This window comes from Sus scrofa, unplaced genomic scaffold (assembly GCF_000003025.6).
Source record: "Sus scrofa isolate TJ Tabasco breed Duroc unplaced genomic scaffold, Sscrofa11.1 Contig944, whole genome shotgun sequence".
NCBI classification, from domain to species: Eukaryota; Metazoa; Chordata; class Mammalia; order Artiodactyla; family Suidae; genus Sus; species Sus scrofa.
Window position 1 is genome coordinate 240,496 of NW_018085356.1, and position 22,426 is coordinate 262,921.

At 54.9% G+C, this 22,426-nt stretch overlaps 1 protein-coding gene across 13 annotated transcripts in view; it reads right to left on the reverse strand.

Moving 5' to 3' along the window:
- DIP2A (disco interacting protein 2 homolog A) overlaps window positions 1-22,426 on the reverse strand; it is a 103,512-nt gene that overhangs the window by 32,077 nt on the left and 49,009 nt on the right. For 6 of the 13 annotated variants that reach the window (XM_021082484.1, XM_021082481.1, XM_021082482.1 and 3 more), the window contains 11 exons: window positions 18,589-18,708; window positions 16,730-16,927; window positions 10,013-10,104; window positions 7,175-7,285; window positions 5,990-6,113; window positions 5,570-5,679; window positions 5,149-5,251; window positions 3,750-3,814; window positions 3,467-3,560; window positions 2,387-2,506; window positions 802-916 (listed from right to left, as the gene is read on the reverse strand). In XM_021082484.1, the coding sequence (XP_020938143.1) occupies window positions 802-916; window positions 2,387-2,506; window positions 3,467-3,560; window positions 3,750-3,814; window positions 5,149-5,251; window positions 5,570-5,679; window positions 5,990-6,113; window positions 7,175-7,285; window positions 10,013-10,104; window positions 16,730-16,927; window positions 18,589-18,708 (1,252 nt within the window). Of the gene's footprint in view, window positions 1-801; window positions 917-2,386; window positions 2,507-3,466; window positions 3,561-3,749; window positions 3,815-5,148; window positions 5,252-5,569; window positions 5,680-5,989; window positions 6,114-7,174; window positions 7,286-10,012; window positions 10,105-16,729; window positions 16,928-18,391; window positions 18,569-18,588; window positions 18,709-22,426 lie in introns of those variants that run through there. The other 7 variants (XM_021082475.1, XM_021082480.1, XM_021082476.1 and 4 more) reach the window with 2 other exon arrangements.

Sequence of the window (22,426 nt, forward strand, 5' to 3'; positions counted from 1 at the left end):
GCCACGGCCGGGAGGAGGTCGGACCCCTAACCCACTGTGCCACAAGAGAACTCCAAGATGCCGTTTTTAATGCTAAGTACTATTAAAACTACAGGGTTACTTTTTACTACTTATAAATACATGAACATAGCACAAGACTGCGACTGAGACTCCCCTTCCAGCAACAGCTGAGGGTGGACCATTAACGCAAAACCACCCTCAGCTACAAGCACACTGCCCTCTTTCCCAGGATGTGCCTGGGGGGCTGTGGACAGTGGCCCGGGTGAGCAGAGGGTTGATCTGGGCAGGAAAGTGAGCCGAGGGCACACCTGCGGGGCCCGGGGCACAGCGTGGGGTGCGGAAAGAGCACGAGGTGGTCTGTGAAGCCTCCCAACCTCGCTGTCCACCTTCAAGCAGATGAGCAGAGAAGGCGGCTGGGGCGCCTCTGGGAAGGTCAGTGTCCCGCAGGCACGGACCCCGTCCACGGTGGATGGGCACAGCGTGCCTGCCCGCCCCTCGGAGCAGGGCCAGCCCGGGTGGCAACGTTTACTCTAGGACACGAGGCCTTCCTGATTTAAGCAGCACTCAGAAAAACCAGCCCCCAAGTTGCAAGAACCCAGAGCCATTACTGCCCTCCTCCTGAAAAGCCAGCCCGTGTGGGACGTGCTGTCCAAGCGGCGAGCGAGCGGGGCGCCCAGGGCAGCCCTGGGCACCTGCCTGCTCGTGATCTCTGCCGCTCAGGAGCCAATCGACCTGCTGCCACCGGCAATTCAGCGGCTCCAGGAAGAATTCCAGTCTACACGACAGCGCGTGATCAGCTACCTGCGGATGGCCACGGTGAGTGCCTCCGGGGACGTGGCACAAGGACAGACGACCTCCGGCCTGAGCCCTCGGGACTGGAAGACATTGAGGAACGCGTCGCAGGAGGAGATGGACCCTGCAGGAGACGGTGGACACGGGAGGGAAGGGGACGGACGCACAGCTCCAGAGGACGCCAGGTGCCAAGCTGGAGGCTGCACCCGCCCCTCACAGTGAGCCCGGCCAGGTCTCCTTGGGGAGGGGGCAGCGCTTTCCACAGAAAACAGGATGCATTTTCACGTCACCAGCAAAGCAGCAGCCAATTTGCAAAGCAGCAGCCAATTTACGGTCCCCCACCCGCCAGTGCTGTAACTGAGACCTATCTCCCTACCAGCCCTGCCCGCCTGACACGAGCCCCGCCGCGTCTCCGCACAGGTCTGCCGTGGGGCGGGGGGGGCGGGGGCTGGCGCACGTGAGCACCTCTCGCAGACGCGCCTCAGAGCTGTGCCTCTCCCGCAGGGGCAGCCTAGCTCTTGTCCTGCCTCTCTGCCAGTGTCACCCGGCCCATCTGAGGCACCAGGGTACGAAAATTCAGCTCCTAGGAGGCTGGGCGCTGCTGCCTACATCCGCCAGAACCCTGGGGCTGCACCTCAACCCGTAGCCCTCTGCCGCAGCGAGGCCCCAGGAAAGAAGGGGGCCAGGTCACGGGTCCCTGCACCCAGCCTCTGCTGGGCCCTGGGGGAACCAAGGGGCAAACAAGACAAACAGGTGGTTCAGTGCCACAGGGAAGTGATGGGCACACGGAGTGGCAGGAATCTGAGGTCGGTGGGGGCGGGGGTGGGTAGCCTGGAGAGGGGCTCCCTGGTGGCTTGGAGGCTGTGCTGGGGGCGCAGGTGCAGACGCAGAAAAGCCAGCAGCTCTGGGGTGCTCTGAAGCAGGACGCAGGGGCTCCGAGGGGCCGAGTGTGGGTGGAGGAACGAGAGGCCGTGGGTGCTGGAAGGCTCAGGGCACCAGAGGGCTGGGGGTGTCAGGGCCACACTGGACAGGGTCTGGATGAAGGCCAGCCTCTGGTCCAGGGCAGATGCATGGCGTGAACAGTGACTCACGGTGTTAAGCAGGGAGATAACGCCCGCCCCTGCCTCAAGGGTTCTGTGCTGCACAGAAAGCCCACCAAGGTCAACTGAGGGGGTCCCACAGACACCCTGAGCAGGCAGGCCCTGGACAACCAGCAGCTCCACTCAGACCCCAGGGGAGCCCGGGCGCCGAGGCCAGAGGACATGGGGTAGCAGGAACACGGAGTGGCCAAAAGGCCCAGTTGGGCTCAAGGCCGCAGGGCGGGAGCCCGGACAGGCTCTAGTCTGTACCTGCATTCTGGTCAGTGCCTAAGAAAGATGGCTCATTCAGGCCTGTCCCTTGTGTGGACTGTGTCAGAGCTGCTTTAAATGCAGAGTCCTAACGCGCCGAGACGCATCCGCGCGTCACCACGAGAGACCCCGCGTCCCAGGGCAGGAAGCGCATCCGGGTCAGCGTCCCAGCTCCACCAGGCCCCTGGCAGCTGGGCCTGCAGAGGCAGGTGCTGCTCTCCCAGCCCGTGACTGTGGGCACTCACAGGGGTTGGCTCCGTCAGCCACGATCAGCATGCGCAGGGAGCTGAGGCTGACATCCCGCTGTCCTCGCTGGGCCAGGAGAGACCAGTGCATGTCGCGGGACTTCACCAGCGCGGCCCGGGCTGCAGGGAAGCGGGTGGTGGCCGGGAGTCAGGGGCGCGGCGCCCCAGCGTCTTCCCCGCCAGCCTGTTCCGCCCAAAGTCAACCTGGGGGCCTGATGGGGACGCCGTCAACTCAGCTGCCTTCCTGGGAACCCTCTCCTGATCCCTCCACAGCTGCTTCCTGTGTCTCTGCTGCCCCACCCTGAGCTGCTGCCCCCACAGTCGCACGGGGGAGCCTCGGGGATGCAGGGGTGCGGGGAGGAGCCCAGGATGTGAACAGACAGGCTGGGCCTCAATCTTGACCGCGCCCTCGCTAGCCGGCAGCACTCACCAAATGCCCCCAGCCCCGCTGCCCCCAGGCCTCGCTTTTCCTCCATTAAACTGGATAAACAGAGACAGCTCCCAACACAGCCACAGGAGGGGACCCCTGTCCACACTTGGGAATGGGCACTGTTGTCAGCAGGTGAACAGGCCCACGTGGCACCCAGGAGAAGCTAGTGCGAATAAAGGCCCGGGCCAGCCGCAGGCAGGGGTTGGTAAGGGTGCCTCGGGCCCCGTCACAGGGGAGCCAGAACAGCGACTGGACCTGAGGGGTGGCCACGCTCAGGAAGCACCGAGGCGGACCACAGGGGGACCGTGGGTGGGCAGGGCCCCACGGGCAGCCCCGTCGCCCTGTGCCCTGAGCTGCTGTGCGTGAATACAGAGTTTTGTTACTGGTGGCCTGAAGAGCTGTAACTTCGAACAAAACCAGCTGAACTTTCTAGGCATGAGCACAGAGTATTTATGTGAGAGAATAAAAGCAGGCGCCTTCTGCCCTTGCGGAGAAGAGCTGTCCTCCTGAGGCCCCTCCAGCGCTGGCAGTCAGGCCCGGCCCGGTGTGTCGACCTCAGGCTGCCCTCCGGCCTCTGGCTTTGATTTCCTAATCCCCCAGGATGGCCTCAGACTGCCCGGCGAGGCGACTGAGCAGGATGCCCCCCTCACCTTTGTAGGCGCACACTTTCTGAATCCAGGACAGCGGGTTCACCTTCATCAGCGCGTACGGGACGCTGACCACGTGCATCCTGTTCATGACGCTCTGCAGAGAGACCGGCAGTGGGGCGGCCCCGCCGGGAAAGGCAGAGCGTGGGGTGCTGCTCACAGGACACCCCTCCCACCAGCCCCACCAGCAAAGCATAACCCCATCGCCTAAAAACAGGGGCTGGCGTTGCCCCCGGACACGAACACGGCAGAGCCTCCTTCCAACAATCAGGCGCACGACACTCACTGTCAACACTCCGTGCCACAGGCCAGCGTCCCTTTTGAAATCCAGCACATTCGTTAATGTTTCAGCTGAAAGTGGACAAAGACGGTTACACGGCTGACCCTCTCCACACTCAGGTGCGTGTTCAGAGAAAGCCTGAGACGGTCACATCCCTGACAGAAGAGTTTTAGGAAACACACACAGCGTCTCCAAATACCAGGCAGCGATTACCCGGCCACCCGGTTACCGACTCCGATCGCTGGAAACCCACCAGAGGACGGGGCAGACAACTGCACGTGAAATGAGAGAAGCGTGCCGGTCACTCACGTGAAGACGGGAGCTGCGAGCACCCCAGGGCCGCACCGGGCGAGCCCGCGTCCCGCCCGGGCCGCTCGCTCATCACCCCCCCACATCCCTGACTTCCCAGAGCGGAGGCCGTGCTCCCTGTGGCACCTCCCTCCAGAGGCCGCTCCTTCCCTCCTGCCCACTGTGTCTTCCAGAGGGTGTGAGGGGCGTTTCAGGGAGCGGGAGTGGACGCGGCCCCACGGCCGCTTTCTCAGCACAGCCCTGCACCGGAGCTGCAGCCATGCTCTGGCGGGGCCTCGCTCAGGCATCCCTCTAGGCAGAGGACAGCGCCCAGGGCTGCCGGGAGCACCAAAGAGGGAACCCCACGTGAGGAAGGGTCTGACCTGAGCGCCAGGAAGAGCTGCCACACGCTGAACAAGAATGCTGCACGGGCTGCCCTGCTGGCCAAGGAGCCCAAACTATAGGTGGCATATGCACGGTTAGCACGGGCTCCGAAGAAAAGGAAACCATGGGACCTGAGTTGGTAGACCTTTTAAAAACGTACGTAAGCCCTTGAACACAGCTGCAATCCTTTTGCTAAGGTCCACTGACGTCTTTGGCCTTCAGCTACTCCTTGCTTTTAAACACGTGTTCTAGACTTTGCACACACCATTCTACTGGCCTTCTGCTTTGGTTCTACTCCAGTATTTTAATGGAAAGAAGCAAAGTTCCCTACGTTACACATCTGATTTCGCACGGTAAGCGGGGAGCTGCCTGTGCGTGACCGAGAGATAAGCTATGACCACAAAGACCCCATGGGCACGTCCGTGTGTGTGACAGTGTAAGCCAAAGCCAGCCACAGAGAACACTGGACGGTGTGACCCGATAAGAAAATGCAACTGCCTCACAGCTTCAACTGCCCGCAGGGCGCAGGTGAACTGGTGGCCAATGGGTCTCATGCACCACCAAGTCAAATGCACATGCGTTTATCGTGAAAACCCCACCGACCAGGAGGTAGAGGCCCCGAGCATGCGAGCCGACAACCGGGAATAAGCAGATGCCACTCGGGGCTGGCCCCCCACGCAGGACAGCATCCAGGTGCCTCGGCACAGCTGGAGAGCCACCCACATGCCCTTACCTTCTGCGTAGCCGCACGCCTGGGTCAGAGCCTGGCACTGAGCCAGCAGGGATGCGTGGGACACAGCAACCCCCACCGTGCTGCCCTCTTTGCTGGTTTTATACTGAAAGAGTTCAAAAGCACAGGCTCATCAGGTGATGTTCCTGGGGGCTGTCTCTCTCTCATGCCCAGACCTGGCAGGGACTCCCTCCAGGAAGAGCTGGGTGGTGCTGAGGGCAAGAGTGCACAGCCCCCGGAGGCAGCGAGGTGAGAGCCGGCACACATGGGACCTGGAAGGATCTCAGTGCAACCTTATCGTTCTGGGGTGGACAGAGAGCATAGGAGCAGCCGTCGCCTGCGGTCTCAACGGCAGCAGCTATGCTCTCGGGGAAACAAGCCCTGAGCACAAGGCCCGTCGCAGCCTCGTCAGGAGGAGTCCTACCTCGATGTAGGCGGTCCCGGCCCCCACGTCCTGCGCTGATGGGTGCCAGTCTTTGGGGGGCTTAGTCAGGTGCTTCCCGTCGATCACCAGCCAAGTGAGGGGGGGCCAACCTGTAGGGCACAGACGGGACACGGCACGGCGAGGGTCAGAGGGCCCTACTCCCCGTGCCAGCACCTCTGGCCTCCATGCGGCACAAGCTGCTGACAGCTGAGCCGTCCCTGTCTCACTTCACCTTCGCGACTGCCGTGTGATGGCCGGCGGCTGCCAGGCCAGACGGCACGGGTCTAGACTCTGAACCAGGTGAGGAGAGAGTTTCACCCAGGCCTTAAAACAAGGTTGCTAAAGGGCCTTCCACCTCTGTCATGGTCACCAGCCGGGAGGGACACCTGAGGGCCCAGCTCGGCAGGGAACTCGGCCCACCTTTGAAGGTCGCCACTTCCCCGGTCTGGGCCTTGGGTAGGCCTTTCTGACAAGCGTCCGTGGTCAGGGCCAGGGCGACGCCACAGCTGCCCAGCAGAAACCCAATCTGCTGGCTGCCAGCGTCCTGCAGAAAACGGAGCGGGAGAGGCTGGCTCGCACGGAGCGGGGCTCTCTTTTCACACCTGAAAAACCTCTAGAGCAAATTCAGTCCTGTACACACTGGATTTTCATCCGCATCAAATCCAATTCTTTGAAAATTTAAAAGGTACTTTTTTTTGCCACGACAAAGTTCTGGGTAATGGGCCAACCTCTCAAAGTTTTTCCTGGCAAATGACATTTAGCAGCGTTTTAATAAACTCCAAAAATAACAGCAATGGAATTTGCATTTGACTCGTGTTTGACGTTTACAGGTGAATCTGGGGAGGGCTGGCCTTTAACAACCGTAATTATTTCCACACAGAATACGTCCCTCAGTAAAGTTTTATCATTTTCTTCTTGTAAGCTGGACGAACTCTAGTCCAAATCCTTGTTTTCAAAATCTGCTCATCATGCATTACCCTTTGGGAATATGCTGCTTGTTGTGGGGGGTTCTTGACTATTTCCTGCTGACAGCGCTCATGATAACAACTGCCTAAACAGTGGGATACAATAAAAACGGACTTTCTAAAACACACGCCATGTCCGCTCCCTAAATGGTAAGGCTTGCAATGACCAGATTACTGCTATTTATGCCTGAGAGGTAGCCACTACCTAGGCCATCAGCCACCCCGCAGCAGTCACTGGTGAGCCACAGAGCAGCCTGCTGTCACGGACGCGGCAGAAACACGAGCGTTTCCACCTTGTGTGTTCGGAACCGCCGCTGGGAAGCGAGCTGCTCTGTAACGGTCTCCTCATCCCCCAGCAGTGACCCTTATTGATCAAGGCACGTTTAACAGGGTCTCAGCAAATCCGAACTTCTACTCATTGGAGGACAGCGTGCCTGTTTCCGTTGGGAAATTCCAGCGGTTCTCCAGCCCAGCAACACGGTCCAGTGTCCTCACCAGCGGACAATGCTGCGGTCAGCTGCTGCCTGAAGCCCCGGCCCACCTGTCCCCCGCCTCCTGACGGCGCCCAGGGTGAGGGGACGTGTCGGGTGCAGGGCGGACCCTGGCAGCCCTGCACCCCGAGTCGGGCTGCGGCCGCTACCTTTCTTGTTAGCGGCACCTCTATGGGGACAGGAACCAGCTCCGCCAGGAGACACCCGTAGAACGCGACTGTGAACATCACAGGGTCACTATTCGGAAACACCAGCGCCACCTACAAGAGTGCAGAGGAAAACGGTGAGATCCAGCCATCCGAGTACCTGCCGAGACGGGATTTAACTCAGGGTTAACTTTCGGTCCTTAAGTTCCCTCAACCATGTAACCATGTATCGTTTTAGGTTGACGTCTTTGCTCCACATGCAACAAAATAACGTTAAATTCCTGAGTCTAAAGGCGGGTCCAGCTGGGTCTGCCTGTGGGGTCTGGATCCAGCTCTGCCCCCGGAGCATCTGGGCGGCAGCAGCTCAGAGAAGGACATGATACCATCACCCACCATCTCCCCAAAGAAAAGATCCTGACATCAAAGTGAAATCGGACAGACCTTCACTCAAGCTGGCGCCTAACAGGGAAGGTGGTGGGCGCTGGACTCCGTAGTGAGACCGCCCCAGCTGCTCGCCCTCGGGTCTCCACGGGCCCTCCCTGCGCCCACCTGAGCACCACGCTGCCATGTTTAAATGACACACCAGGTTACATTTTCCTTTTATTTTTATCAGAAATGTTTAAAACACAGGTTCAAAATGACAAAAGGCACCCATGAAAAGTAACACCCCTTGTAACCTTTCCCCCTTTCCCAAGGCGACCACTTCCGAAACACCTTACATCCTGTGCCCCCCGCTCTCATCCTTTCAGTGGCCATGCCCACGCTGCCCTATCTGATGCCTGAAAGCGTCTGAACATGCACCTCACTTCCGGTGACTCTGGGTGAATGCCATTTCTCCCTTCTCTTCTCCCATCATCCCAACATCCGCTCCTGACATTAAACGCTATTCATGAAATGAGGTTTTGTGGGCTTGACACCTAAGTGGAAGGTCAGAACAGCCTCTGAGCAGACTGCTAACACAGGGCCTTCGAGGACACAGAACGTGGAGAGCTCAGAGCCTTCTGCCTGTCAAAAGACCAAATTTAATGTGTACCTGTATTCACTGTCCTTGACGTCTGGAAACCCAGCTTCCAAGAAATTTACTGAAAACGGCAAAGCTCTTTGAAAGCTGATGCTGATCTGGCTGTCCCAGCTGAGGGCTGTGACCTTTCGCCCTGAGACTGGTCATTTTATAGCGCACACGTTTTTAGAGATGTGATAAAGAGTGTGCCTGTGTGTTTTATAACGGGTATCATCACAGGAGGATGCACTTGCTGCCCATGTCCGGTCACCAACTCACTGTGATCTTGTCGCTCTTTTATTTTGTTTTGTTTATTTTTTGGCTGCAGCTTGCAGCAGCTTGAGCTGAGACCTCAGTTCCTAGAGCTGCAGCACCGACAGTGCCGAATCCTAGCTGCTACATCGCAAGGGGACGCCTCTGTCAACCTTCTCATAATTAACCTGACTACATGGGTTCTAGTCCGCAAAGTATCTGAAAGTCTTCATCCTTGAAAGAGCTTTTTCAAGAGAAATAGATTAGTGATTCTTAGACCATTTTAAAGCACAACATAAGCAGGCGTTCCTACAGGTTTTCCCCTAAAGCACCAGGTACCCTCAGGTGTCATTCTTGTTCTGTTTCCATTTCTACAGCCAAGCACGCTCCTTTCTGGTGGTAACAGCACCCCTCTTTCAGGGGCTCCCTTCCTGCATACCTACCGGCCAGCTTGCCCTGAATGTTCCCTGGGTGTCAAAACCTGTCCTCAGCATTTCTGAATACCAACCAGTCAGGTGAGCTGAGAGGCCTCCCCAGCTGCTGACTGCCTGCTGCTGGGGCCTCCGTCCCGGCCCCACCTGCTGCTCCTCGGCCCGGAGTTCTGGTCGCCCCCTGAAGGACCACTGCCTTGTCCTCTAGGAGCTTCCCAGGAAGAGTGCCCGGCGTCCAGAGCCCTGCACTGAAAAGGTCTGAGGAGGGCGACCTCGCCCTCGCGTGTGCTGAGCCTCTAGGAAGGGAGCCGTGGTCCCTGGGTGCTTCCACCCCCCCCCCCCCCACAGCATCGTCCTTTCTTCTCCTTCCAACTCCCTGCCCTTCGGCTGTTCTCCTCCACACTGACGTTTCCCCCAAAGGTCTCCGGCTACTGGTTCACACCAGAGACGGAGGCCCTGGGCGCTGCCCGCTCAGCTCCCCCGCGGGGTGATCTCGCCTCAGGCCACCCTCCCCCCGGGGAGTCCAGGGCCGAGTCTGTGGGTTCTCACCCTTTGGACCTCTTCCTGTAGGTGGGTCCGTCCAGCTTGGTGGACAGCAGTGCCGGCCTGCGGAACCTTGCTCTGCCTCTGGGCTCTCAGGCGCGCAGCAGCTGAGCCCTGGAAATGCGGTTTGGCCACCAAGGAACTGAGATGTTCCTCCCAGCTAATCTGGGTCAACGCAAACAGCCCGGGTGGCTACTGCTGGCCGTGCCAGGCGGGGCAGGCGAGGAGCCAGGCTGCTGGCCTCCTCGGTGCCCCATCCTGGCCGGTGGCCGAGAGGGAAGGAGATGACGGCAGCCACAGAATTTCACAGTCAGTCAACGTTTCCTCACCAAACGTAGGCTTTGGACACACAATGTATTACCACCCGACAGGAGTATTTTTATTAAGATCAACACACACGCCGTCAAAGAGAAAGGGAGGTGAGGAACCGGTTCACGGCCTGGGGAAGAATAAAGGGAAGGGCTGTTGTACAAACTCTTCCCCCTTTCACCGTGTTTTCACTGCTGACTCAACGCCTTGGCATCAATGCTTTAGGTCTAACTGAGCGAGGAGAGAACATGAAACGGACCTCTAGTCCCTGTTCTCACTGCAGCAAAGTTACCCTTGGTTACTTACTCTGTCTCCAGGTTTAAGCAGCCGCTCATTCTTACTAGTCAGTTTATTCAGTAGAGTATAAGCTAGTTTCAAACTCCGACTCCAAAGTTTGCCTAAAATAAAATAAAAATAGTAAGCAATGCCCAGCGTAAGACACTAGGAACTAACATTTTCATGTGGCGATCCTGCCATCACTCCTCTACGGCCGAAGATTCAGGTCGTTTATGCCCGGTGTGTATTTGGCACGATGCTGTGATGAACACAGTTTTCTCTTAAAAACAACTTACACATTTGTTGTTCTTAACAGAAAAACAAAACAGTGTTTTCTTGTAGAAAATTTAGAATATAGGAAAGCCAGCTGAAAAAGCATTGTTTCTATTACATGTACACACACACACACACACATATGTGTAACTTTCAAGGAACAGGGTCACGCCTCACCCTTTCTTCAGTCAACACTGCATTGCGAATGCATCTCGTGTCACTACATGCCGTGACTGTATCCCTCGGAAGGGTGGCGTCTAGGTCATCTAACCTTTATGACAGTTTTCAAGTGGGCACAGCTTCCTCCCCACTTTTCACTCAAAAGAAGACAGAGAGGTGCTTCGTAATCTGCTTCCAGGGGACGGGGCGGGGGGGGGAACGAGAACATCCAGACCCCAGGATCCGGCCCTCGGCTCCACGGAGTCCTGCCTCCACACCTCCCCTCCTGGAGGTGCCCAGCCCCCCACCAGAGGTGTCCAGAGATTCCCCAAAGTGCCCAGCCTCCCTGAAAGGTACCCAGCCCACCGGGGGGTGCCCAGCCCTGGCGGATGGTCCCCTGAGGAAGTGGACCGGCAGACACAGGAGAGTGAAGATCAGGGAGACGTCTGGGCAGCAGGTGGGCAGGGGCGCCACCCCCCCAGGAAGCAGCCCTCCCACCCACCCTGCACAGGGCACCAGGGGGAAGAGGCAGTGCCTTCACCTCACCCTCCTCACCCTGGGCAACAGGCAACACTTGCTGTAAATAATCCTAACCGGGGCAACACTGTGGGTGGGAGAAATAAATGAGAAGAAATGCTGAAGTCAGAACACTGCTGCCTTTGCCTGTAGGAAAAGGTCAATTCATGCTGTTCATTTAAAAAATTAAAAATAATAAAAATACATGTGCCAGTTTCACAAAGGAAGACGATGTGAATAACTGGAACACATAAAGATTTCCAAACTGAATCCAGCTATCTATAAAAAGAATAATGCATCATGACCAAATTAGTTTTACCTCCGCAAAGCAGCGGTTTAACAGAAAATCAACAGAATTTGCCACATGAACAGAGTAAGGGTGAAAAAAGTAAGACAATTTATTATTCATGATTTTTAAAAACTCCTTCTCCGTGTGACTGTTAAAAGGCATCTTTACAAGTCCGGCAGGAGAGAGAGTAATTAATGGTCGATGCTGAAGCCCTTCCCTCCGGGAACAGACCCAAGGCAAGGACACTGCCTTTCACTCAGCGTTGCGGCCACGCAACCCGAGGAGCAGCAGGAAAGGCCAAACGATCAGAAGCAAACCTGTCCTTATGTGCAGATAACATGACTCTGTGTGTCACGACTCATAACCGAAAGGAGCAAGGCTATCAGACACAACACCAGCATGTGAACAACCATCTGATGGCTACAGCCCAGCAAGAAACAGTCAGCACACATAGTTAAGGATGCTCCTTACCACTAGATTTAAATAGATGAGCCCAAGACCTAAGAATGCACGTTACCAAAACCACACAAAGTCTCGCCCCGGAAAATTATAAAACATTACTGAGACTGAAAAAGATGTGAAGTAACGGGGGACCGCTACGTACGTTTGCTGGAAGGCACCGTAACGCAAACGTGCTAATTCTCCGTGCCCTGCCCGAGGCAGTGAAAACCAGGACCTCGACAGGTGTGTGCAGGGCGCCTGACAAGCTAACGGTAAAGCTGATGCCGAGACGCAGGGGTGAAAACAGCCGAGACGCCCCTGAAGAAGCAGCCCAGCTATGGATGTCAGGAGTGACAACACGGCTGCGCCGTCTGCAGAGCGTGGTGTTGGCAGAGGACAGAGTGCAAGTCAGCATGATGAAGAGAGTCCCAAACAGAGCCGCCCGCCTGTGGACAGCTCTGCTTCTGGCCCAAGTGGCACCACGGGAACAAGGACGGGACAGATGCTGTCTTCCTAGAGAAACTGACCCGGAGCCCAGGCCACAGGCCACACATGGTCACTGGAGTCTTCACAGAGGACACCGGAGGCAGGGGCCCCAGGAAGGGAGGAGGGAGGCCGCCCACAACAGGTGGCCCCTGCAGCAAAGGCCACCAACAAGACCTGGTATCCATAACACGAGAAATGCCCACAAATAACCCTGCATAAAAACGTGCAAAAGATCCAACAGCACTTACCATAAGAGAAAACCCAAGTGATTAAAAACAGAAAAAATCTTCACCTACTTCGTCATCAGGAAAGGGCAAACCGGCACCACAGTCAAGTGTGCTCCCCAGATTAGCTACATGAATAAGGCTGCCAAGGACAGGAGAAGGTGGGCTGACACACTCATCAGGGAGGCGTCAACTGGAAAGGCTGGGACCCGCCAACCAACCTGAGGACATCACAACCCCAGGCCTACCTGGAACCTCCCGCAAAAACGCACACTCACGTCCATGTACCCAGGAGCACTGTCCGTCACAATCAAAACTGGAAATGACCCGAAGTCCATCAGCCGTACAGCGGATACATGAATTCTGAATATTCACTCCTCAACAGAAATGAACGCACTACAACCACACACAATAACGTGGATAAATCTTAATAGCACGAAAGCAAGAGACTGCCTCCAAGCACAAGGGCAGCAGCGGCAGACCCGCACTCCCACCCAAAATGACTCAAAACTGGATAAAATGCAAAAAACCCATCTGTCGGAGGCAGCAAAGACAATGAGAGGAGTCAGGACTCCAGAGCAAGGCCTGGGGCGGGAAGCTGGCTTCTACAGCAGTTCCTACAAAAGCCCACCCGAGACAAGAACCCCACGGCCGCACGCCCGTCGAATGTCACTGCTGGAGCCGAAGAGGAATCTGCTGCGCCCTGGGGCCTGTGCAGCAGGCAGGAACCTCTGAAAAGCCAGGTAGAGCCAGAAGTGGCCACATGAGACAAAACCACGGTTTGGGACCCCAGGAAAGGGTCACACAGAATACATCAGTTTTAGAGAATCGGAAGAAAGGAAGACAGAAAACCTCCAAACCGAAGTGGACATGCCAGAGAACGCAAAACAGGAAGAAGCACCTCAAAGGCAGGTGGGACTCAGAAAAGGCGCTAACACGTGACGCGGTCGGAGCCCCAGAGGAGGGGAGAGACACGGGAAGAAGCACCATACCGAGAAATTACGGCTGTACATTTACCCAAACTGATGAAAGATACCACTCCGCAGGTGTGAGAAGCCCTGTGGACCTTCAGCAGGAAAATGACAAAGACTGCCACACCTCAGCACAGCAGAGGAAAACGGATGCCAGCCAAAGCCACAGCCAGTCAGGGGGCAAAAGACACATTATCCCCCAAGGGGCAGCAAGAGCCCGGCCTCGCACGACTCGAAGGCCATCACCAGGCCTCAGGGCGCTGACGGATCCGACCCCCTCAGAGAGGGAGACGCGGGCGGCCGCAGGCAGGAGCGGGAACAGCGGGAGCGCGCTGCGGCAGGAAAGACGACCCCGCAAAGCAGAGGAAAAGCAGCCCGACTCCTAACGGACGGCAAGAGGAGCCGCGTCGCCTGGGTGCAGGGGCCCAGACGCAAAATGCAAGACAAGGAGAGAAGGCGCCGCAGGCCAGGGTCTTCGGGAAGCAGACCCGAGGCAGATGAGGCACCCAAAGGGCCCCCGGGAGTCAACCCGCCCAGCGGACAGAGGAGAGCGGGACCGGGCGGGCTCCCGGGAAGGACGGCCGTGCTGAGCGGAAGGCGGGCCCGGCCTGACACCTCACTCGCCTCGGGTGGAGGCGGGTGGTGAACTGTGCGCCTCACAGTGAGCCCCCTTCTTAAAGGATTACAGTCATCTCTCTAATGAGCACATGCTGGCAAACAGAATCCAGACACGTATTTTGAAAATATCACAGCCGGAGTTCCCGCTGTGGCTCAGTGGTTAACGAATCCAACTAGGAACCATGAGGTTGCAGGTTCGATCCCTGGCCTCACTCTGTGGGTTAAGGATCTGGCGTTGCCCTGAGCGGTGATGTAGGCCACAGATGAGGCTCAGATCCCACATTGCTGTGGCTGTGGTGTAGGCCAGCAGCTGTAGCTCTGATTCGACCCCTAGCCTAGGAAACTCCATATGCTGCAGGTGCGGCCCCAAAAAGACAAAAAAAAAAAAAAAAAAAAAAAAAATCATAGCCAAGTGAGATTTATTCCAGGAATGCAAGGGCTGCTTAACATTTGAAAATCAATCAATGTAATTCATCAAATTAGTTGTGGAGGGCAGAGAAACGATACAACCATCTTGATATAGCAGAAAAAGCTAATCCATGAAGAAACATTTTTTAGCAAACTAGGAATAGAAGAGAAATTCATTAACCTGACAAAGAACTTCGACCATAAAACTAGGCAAAAAGCTACAGCAAATAGTGAACATCAAGCTTCCCATGGAAGTGGGAGAAGGGTCCTGTTGCACTGGAGGCTCCAGCGCGTGCGGTGGGGCACGGAAAGCAAGTCCAAGGTGCAGCACTCGAAAGGCTGACACAGCAGCCCCGTGTGCCCAGGACACACCGACTCCCAACTAATAATCCAGAAAGGGCCACTGTTAACATGGCAGGAAGGCTAGACACAAAGTTGCTATTTAAAAACTCAGCTGCATTTACGTTTATAAGCAACAATGAGTAGAAGAAATGCATCCATTCCATCACCACAGGAATCCATCTAATGAAAGAACTCAAAAGTACAACACGTCACTGAGAGAAACTAAAGAAGGCCGTAAACGGGGGGAGTATTCCAGGGTCGTGAGCTGGAAGATTCCATAATCCCCACAATGCTGACCCTCCTCAAGCCGAATGTGGGTTGAATGCAGTGCCAGTCAACACCCCTGCAGCACTTGCAGTGGACGAGCTGATTCTCAAGTTTCCGTGGAAATGCAAAGGGCCGAGAACAGTCAGGGAACCCCGGAGGGGCCATCGCAGAGCTGAGGAACTCACGTCCAGACACTGAGACGCGTAAAGCGCCAGGAGCTCAGGGGGGGTGGCAGACGGTGAAGCAGAGCAGAGCCAGAAGCGCATTCCACCTGACAGGTGACACCGCCACCCGAGGGCCCAAGGGCAGCCTTCCCCACAAACAACGGCGGGTCAACTGGACACTCCTCAGGGAGAAAGTGAGTGAACAAAACGGAACTGCAGATGGAACATAACGTGAAGTGTGAAAAGTAACACAAGTCTTCAGGAGAAAGGGCAGCAGAATATCTTTGTGACCTTAGGTTTTGCAAAGAGGTCCTAAACAGGACCAAAAGTACCCAAAAAAGGGAGAAAAAACACTTAGACATTAGAAAAGACTTCTTTATCTAAACCACAATTAAAAGTGGTAAAAGGCAGTGCAAAGGATGGAAGAAGGTATTTGCAAACCTGTATCTGACAAAGGGGTGTATCTGAAACAAGACATAAGAAAGCATCAGCAGCCGAACGGAAAAACGGCCACAGATTTGGGTCCGTCACAGAAGAAAGTATTCAAGTGGCCAATAAGCACAGGAGAAGCACCACAGCCACGGGGGACTGAAATGAGGGCAGGACTGGATCACAGCCACCCCCCCCAACCCCCGGCATCAGGAGCTGGGAGGAGGTGCAGCATCTGCAGGAGTGAAAACAGCTTGGGGAGTTCCCGCTGTGGCACAACGGGCTAACGATCCGACTCGACTCTATGGAGCCATGGGTTTGATCCCTGGCCTGGCAGAGTGGGTTAAGGATCCGGCTCAAATTCAGTCCCTGGCCTAGGAACTTCCATATGCCACTAGTGTGGCTGAAAAAGGAAAAAACAAAAGAAAACAGATGAAAAGAAAAAACAAAAAAAAAAAAAAAACAGCTTGGCAGCACACCCTGAGGAAGAGGCTGCAACCCCTAGGCCCACAGCAACACAGACGCACCCACGTCCACCGGCAGACCACAGGAACGCTCCACGGCACACACGCAGCAGGCCCCCGGGGACATGGCCCAGACGTCCACCACCTCGGGGGGACCTCAGCTCTGGCGCAGTCTCAGGATGAAGTGAGGTCCGTCGATGAGAACGAGCGAACCACACCAGACGTGAGGGAGCCGCTCAGGCCACGCTCACGCCCCCAGCCAGCAGGGCCCCGGCCTGAGCTGGGGGGTGCGGGCCTGGGCCCTGGCTGTGCCTCTGGGCCCAGGGCTCTGTGGAAACTCATTGAGCCAAATGTGCATGATTCGCATCATATAAAAATGTAAAATGGAACCAAAAGACGCCAAACACAAAAAATACATACTGCTTGCTGTCACCTGTATAAAGTTCAAAGTTAGACAAACTAAACTCTGCTCAGAAATGCACATACGGATGGGAGCTCTCAGAACCACCAGGGGGGAGTGGTCCCCGCTGCTGGACGGAAGGGCAGTGGTCCTGGGGGGCGCCGGGGGTGAGGCAAGTTTCTGTCCCCTGCCAGCTGTGTCCTGTTCTAGCAGGTGCATCCAGCTGCATGTCTGCACTGTGACACGTAGCATTTTACGGCTCAGCCGGAGCCTGACCGCTTTCTGCTGACACTTGCCGTAGGTGAGGGTGCAGGTGGCCTTCCCAGCAGTGTCCAGGGCGGTCAGGCACGGGGCTCTGGGCTGCGTGGTGCCCCACTGACGCAAGGCGGCCAGCAGTGACGGCGGCCAGGCAGTGCTCGCGGCCAGGGGCTCCCCCTTCAGCACTGCCATCTGGCTGCCCTCAGGCTTTGGCTGATTTGGATCTGGTTGCTGCACTACAAGCAAAAACAAAATGCAAACATCAGCATTTCACAGGACCAGGCATACATTCCATTGTTAAACATTCAATTTTTTACAATTTTACAATTTTCTCACAATTTTTTTCTTCAAAAATACCAACTATGAGACAGCCACCATCATTTGTTTAGACTTCCTTATCATAATAACAGTCACAGACCAAACGACCAAGGATGGAAAGAGATCTGGTCCTGGATCAAGATGAATCCTGTTGACAGGAGGCCCATACAAGGACCCCAGGCAAGGCAGTGTTGGCCAGGCTTTCACCTTGAACACCCGAGGAGTTCCCGCCATGACTCAGTGGTTAATGAGTCCGACTAGGAACCATGAGGTTGCAGGTTTGATCCCTGGCCTCGCTCAGTGGGTTGGGGATCCGGCATTGCCGTGAGCTGTGGTGTAGGTTGCAGACGCGGCTCGGATCCCGCGTTGCTGTGGCTGTAGGCGTAGGCCAGTAGCTACAGCTCTGATTAGACCCCCAGCCTGGGAACCTCCGTACGCCGCGGGAGTGGCCCAAGAAATGGCAAAAAGACAAAAAGATAAAAAAACACCTAAGACGCAGGTGACCCCACTTAAAAAGGATGAGAGTAGAATCACTTCTTCAGTTTGGGAACTCAAACTATGTTGAAAGAAAAAAATAAAGTAAAATCTATTATATTTCCAGCAGCTATATAACCAAAAATTTCCCAAATATAAGAAAGACTGTCCTAAAAAGCACTCACAGCATTGAACTCTGAATTTAAAAGGCATGACCCGATTATAAAGATGCCCTAAGAGCCATGCCAAATCCCGAGCACATGCACAAGGAGCCACCAGAGCTGGGCCGCAGGCGGGGACCACACAGGGGGTGCACGCAGCCGAGGGTGGGTGGCCGTGTGTCCCCAAGGCCCAGCAACATCGTCACACGCTGGTCTCTGGGGCTGGGCTTTGTTCCTTTTCTTTCTACAGGTTTATACCTCTTTCTATTTCTTGGTAATCTTCTTTTTTTAAAATGTCTTTATTTTCTCTTTTTCTAAATATATATATATATGTATATATCAGTCATAGAGGAAAGGCCAAAATTCTGAAAAGAAGCCCCAAATTTGCTGAAAATGTAATGTTTTAAAACCAAGGGGAAAAAATAAAATAAAACCTCAGATTTAAAGTTGAAATAAAAATGTGGAGTTCCCGTTGTGGCGCAGTGGTTAACGAATGGGACTAGGAACCATGAGGTTGCGGGTTCGGTCCCTGCCCTTGCTCAGTGGGTGAACTGTGGTGTGGGTTGCAGACTCGGCTCAGATCCCGCGTTGCTGTGGCTCTGGCGTAGGCTGGTGGCTACAGCTCTGATTAGACCCCTAGCCTGGGAACCTCCATATGCCGTGGGAGCGGCCCAAAGAAACAGCAAAAAGACAAAAAAAAAAAATGTAAGGCATGTACGGAAAATGAAATCCGAGAAGCAGTCTCACAAAGCTCTAAGCACTGGACCAGATGCTGTCCCTCGACGGCCAGCAGGGACGCTCCCACGGCTCAGCAACCGGTGTCCCCCATGACGCTGACTTCACCACCACGCACAGCGGCCCATCTGGGACGAGAAGGGCCCTTCACCGCAAGCGGCCCAGCCGCACGCCTCACACCAAGCACGTCAGCTGCGTCTCCGGCTCACCTTCCAGCAGCTCCTCAAAGTCATCCACGAAGAACTCCTTCAGCGGAGGGCGCTTGGGCCTCTTCAGGGTGTTCAGAAGCTGCTGGATCTTGGAGGACACTCGGCTGTTCACGGGGACGCCTGTCAGAGGGAGGCAGGGGAGGGTGCTGAGGCCTGGATGCAGAAACCAGGTCCAGGGCCCAGCTTCGCACATGCTCCAGCCCTGGTGCATCTAACCAAGCACAGGCCCCATCGAACAGCCATTTGGAACTTACTAGTTCATTTCACACGTGTTTACTGAATGCCTTCCAGGAACTATAACTTGTGCTAAGCTGGTGGTTTTCAAAGTGGCCCAGGAACCTCTAGGGTGCCTGCGACCCTCCTGGGGGCCTCGCAAGCTCGTCAATGGCCTTTGCTTTTTGCACTCTCCTCTCCCACGAGCACACGGTGGCGGTTTCCAGAGACCACACAGCACGTGGCGACCCAGCGCAGAACCTGTCCAGACGCAGCTCTCACACCAGCCACAAGAGCAGGGCAACAACAGCGGACAGGCCTGCATCTGGTTGTATTGGAAATGTTTTCATAAACACGTACGATTTATGACGTTAGGATGTAATGAATTTATTACTGTCATTTTTAAACGAGTTAATAAGTATTTTTTAAAACCTTTAGTTTTAGAGTTCCCGTCGTGACGCAGTGGTTAACGAATCCGACTGGAAACCATGAGGTTGCGGGTTCGATCAGTGGGTTAAGGATCCGGCGTTGCCGTGAGCTGTGGTGTAGGTTGCAGACGCAGCTCGGATCCCGCGTTGCTGTGGCTCTGGCATAGGCTGGCAGCTACAGCTCCAATTGGACCCCTAGCCTGGGAAACTCCATATGCCGCAGGAGCGGCCCAAGAAATGGCAAAAAGACAAAAAAAAAAAAAAAAAAAAAAAAAAACCTTTAGTTTTAATTTGTAATATGGTAAATATCCAAAGATATAACCCACATAAACTAAAATCTTTGTTGTCCTCAATAATTATTAAGAAACACCATTCTAGAAAATGTCAAATCAGCCAACAGTTAAGAGTCTGGTCTCAGATGGTTCCTTATCTGCTGGGTGAAAACAAGCAGAAGTACGTACACGTGCCAGTGGAGCAGGGCACCTGCCACGGGGACTAGCGCTCAAGGAAAAAGCACGTGGGAACGGAAGCAGGCGTGCCTGCAGAGGAGGCGAGAGCGAGGCCTGGAACCCCAGCCGCCCTCCAGCTGCCCCTGAGCACTGGCGCCCGAGGGGCCCTCCACCCCCGAGCGTGGAAGCCGCCACCACAGGGTCCTCCCGCGGCACTGCTTTCCTCCGGAACGGGGCCGAGAGTCGAGACCTGCACTGGCCTGGCCTCCTTAGGCTGCTTGCATCTGGAACATTCCTCCGTCCTTTACAACCCTGGCGTTTTGAAAGAGTCTGGTTCTTTCTATTGGGTAGAACACAGTGTGTGCTGCATGTGCTCTCCTCATGATTCAGTCCAGGTGCTGCACTCCTGGCTGACACGGTACCGGAACCTCACGTCCGGAAGCACGGGAGGCCCACCGACCCAGGGAACCCCGGCTTCCACCCCCCAAAGTGCTGTCCAGTCCTTCTCTGTCCTTCCCTTCTTGGCTGGAGTGACTAACAGCAACGTGAGAGGAGGCGCTTCTGCCTCGTGAACCTCCTGATCCTCAGCAAACTTGCCTCCGTCTACACAGCCGCCAGACCGTTCCACCGGAAGCGGTGTTCACCGCAAGGGCTGCTGAGCCGTTTGCTCGCTTTGCCCTCGCCCGAAGTTTACAGCTGGCACTTGACTTTCTCCTTCTTTCCCCTCCTTTTCCTCCCCCCCCCTTCCTTTCTCCAGGAAGGACTCGTGGATTGCTAGGAATTGCTCTCTTTCTTAACTATTTTGGTGTACAAACTGTCCCAGGTTCAGTCAGTAGGATCCTGTACGAGCTGGCCTGCGACATGCTCCCATCATTCTTTTTAAATCTTTGCCCTGCATTCTCTCAAAAGCTGTTTCAGGGTCATTTTGTGCGACGGTGCCCCTGTCCTGAAAGAGCCATTTCTCCAAGGAGCTCGGTTCTCCTGCGTGGGGAGGGTACCCGGGTGTGCTCATTGCTACTGCGTGTCTCGGCTTCCGTGAGGCACACACGTCTACACACACAATACACCTGTGCACACAGGTGAGCAGAAGAGACACAGGTCTCGCTCTCAGAAGCCCTGCATCCACACCAGCATTTCTGCCGCTGCTCCCCAGGGCTGGGTGCCTCCCAACATGGGCACCTTTGCTCAGTTCTATCACAGACAGGAAATAATTTCCAATTATTTCACCCAAACAGTTCAGTTCAGAATCTGTTTGCTGTTTTTTCCGCCCAGCCTCATCTAGGACCGCGGGTGCCGTGTGATCTCTGACTTCCGTCAGCTCTCTCCCCATCACCCCTTAAGGGTGGCTACATGGCTCCTGGAAACGCAACGGGGCTTATTTACACTTCCTTTTAGCTTTAGGGGTTTTTCCCTTCTTCCTGTCCTTTAAGTTCAGGTTTTGAATGTGCAGAACATACTTCCAAAAGTCACGACTATGATAAACTCAAAAGAAACGTCACTCCCTTCCGGTCCCCCGTGACTTCTGGCTCATCTTCCCCGTGTTTCCTCCGTAGAAACACAGACCTATGCCCGGGCAGTTCGCTCTTTTCCTGTTTCTCACGCAAAAGGTGGTATACACTGCAAATGCTCCTTTACTCTTTGCGTTTTCACTTAACGTCTCCTGGAAAGTCACCTCACTCCATAAAGATCTTACGTGCCTGAGCGCTGCGCTGTCCTCCGCAATGTGAATGCGGCAGGTCTGGTCCATCAGTTTGAGAGGCTTGGACAGCAGGCAGTTCCCAGTGTTCTCAAGGGAATGGCCTCACGCGCATGCACCTCCCTGCTTTTGACGATGCGCGTTCAGGGCAAACCATCGCCCTGCTGGGTCCACGTACGAGGAGGCACAGATCTCACCAGCTGCCCGTCCAAAGAGGTCGAACTGGTTTGCATTCCCACCAACACTGTGTATTTCTCTAATTATGAAAAAGGGTGCACATCATGTTGAAGAACTATTTTTATAACTACTTTTACGATCAAAAGAGATTTGTGGCGTTCCCATGGTGGTTCAGTAGAACCTGATTTAGTCTCTGTGAGGATGTGGGTTTGATCCCTGGCCTCGGTCAGTGAGTTAAGGACCAGTATTGCCACAAGCTGTGGCGTAGGTCTCAGATGCAGCTCAGACCCAGCGTTGCTGTGGCCGTGGCGTAGGCACAGCCATGATTTGACCCCTAGCCCAGGAAATTCCATATGCTGCAGGTGCAGCTGTAAAAAGAAAAAAGAGAGAGAGAGATTTATGACTGCTCATATTTTCTGCCTATTGTCCTGTATTAGGAGTTGGCAGACTTTTCCTTAAAGGGCTGGATAGTAAATATTTGTTGTTGTGGCACAGGCTCTGTCTCAACTACCTGCCTCTGCCGCCACAAGAGCAGCACAGATCATATGGGAGGGCAGGCACGGCAGCACCAAAAGCACCTGAAAGAAGGATGAATAGAGAAACATCCCAATAAACACATTTTGGATAAAGAGGAAAGTGGAAAGGAAGAGCATACAGCAGAAATAGGTACGGCATTGTACATCAACTACACTAATCAAAAAAAGAGCAAAGAAAACCCAGAGCAGAAGGAAAGAAGCAACATACATAAAAGTAGAAATAAACACAACAGAAAAAAAAAATAGAGAAAACCAAACTAAAACTGGTTCTTTGAGAGATTAACAAAATTCAAGTGACCCTCAGGCTAGAATGACGAAGAAGAACCGAGAAGACCCAAA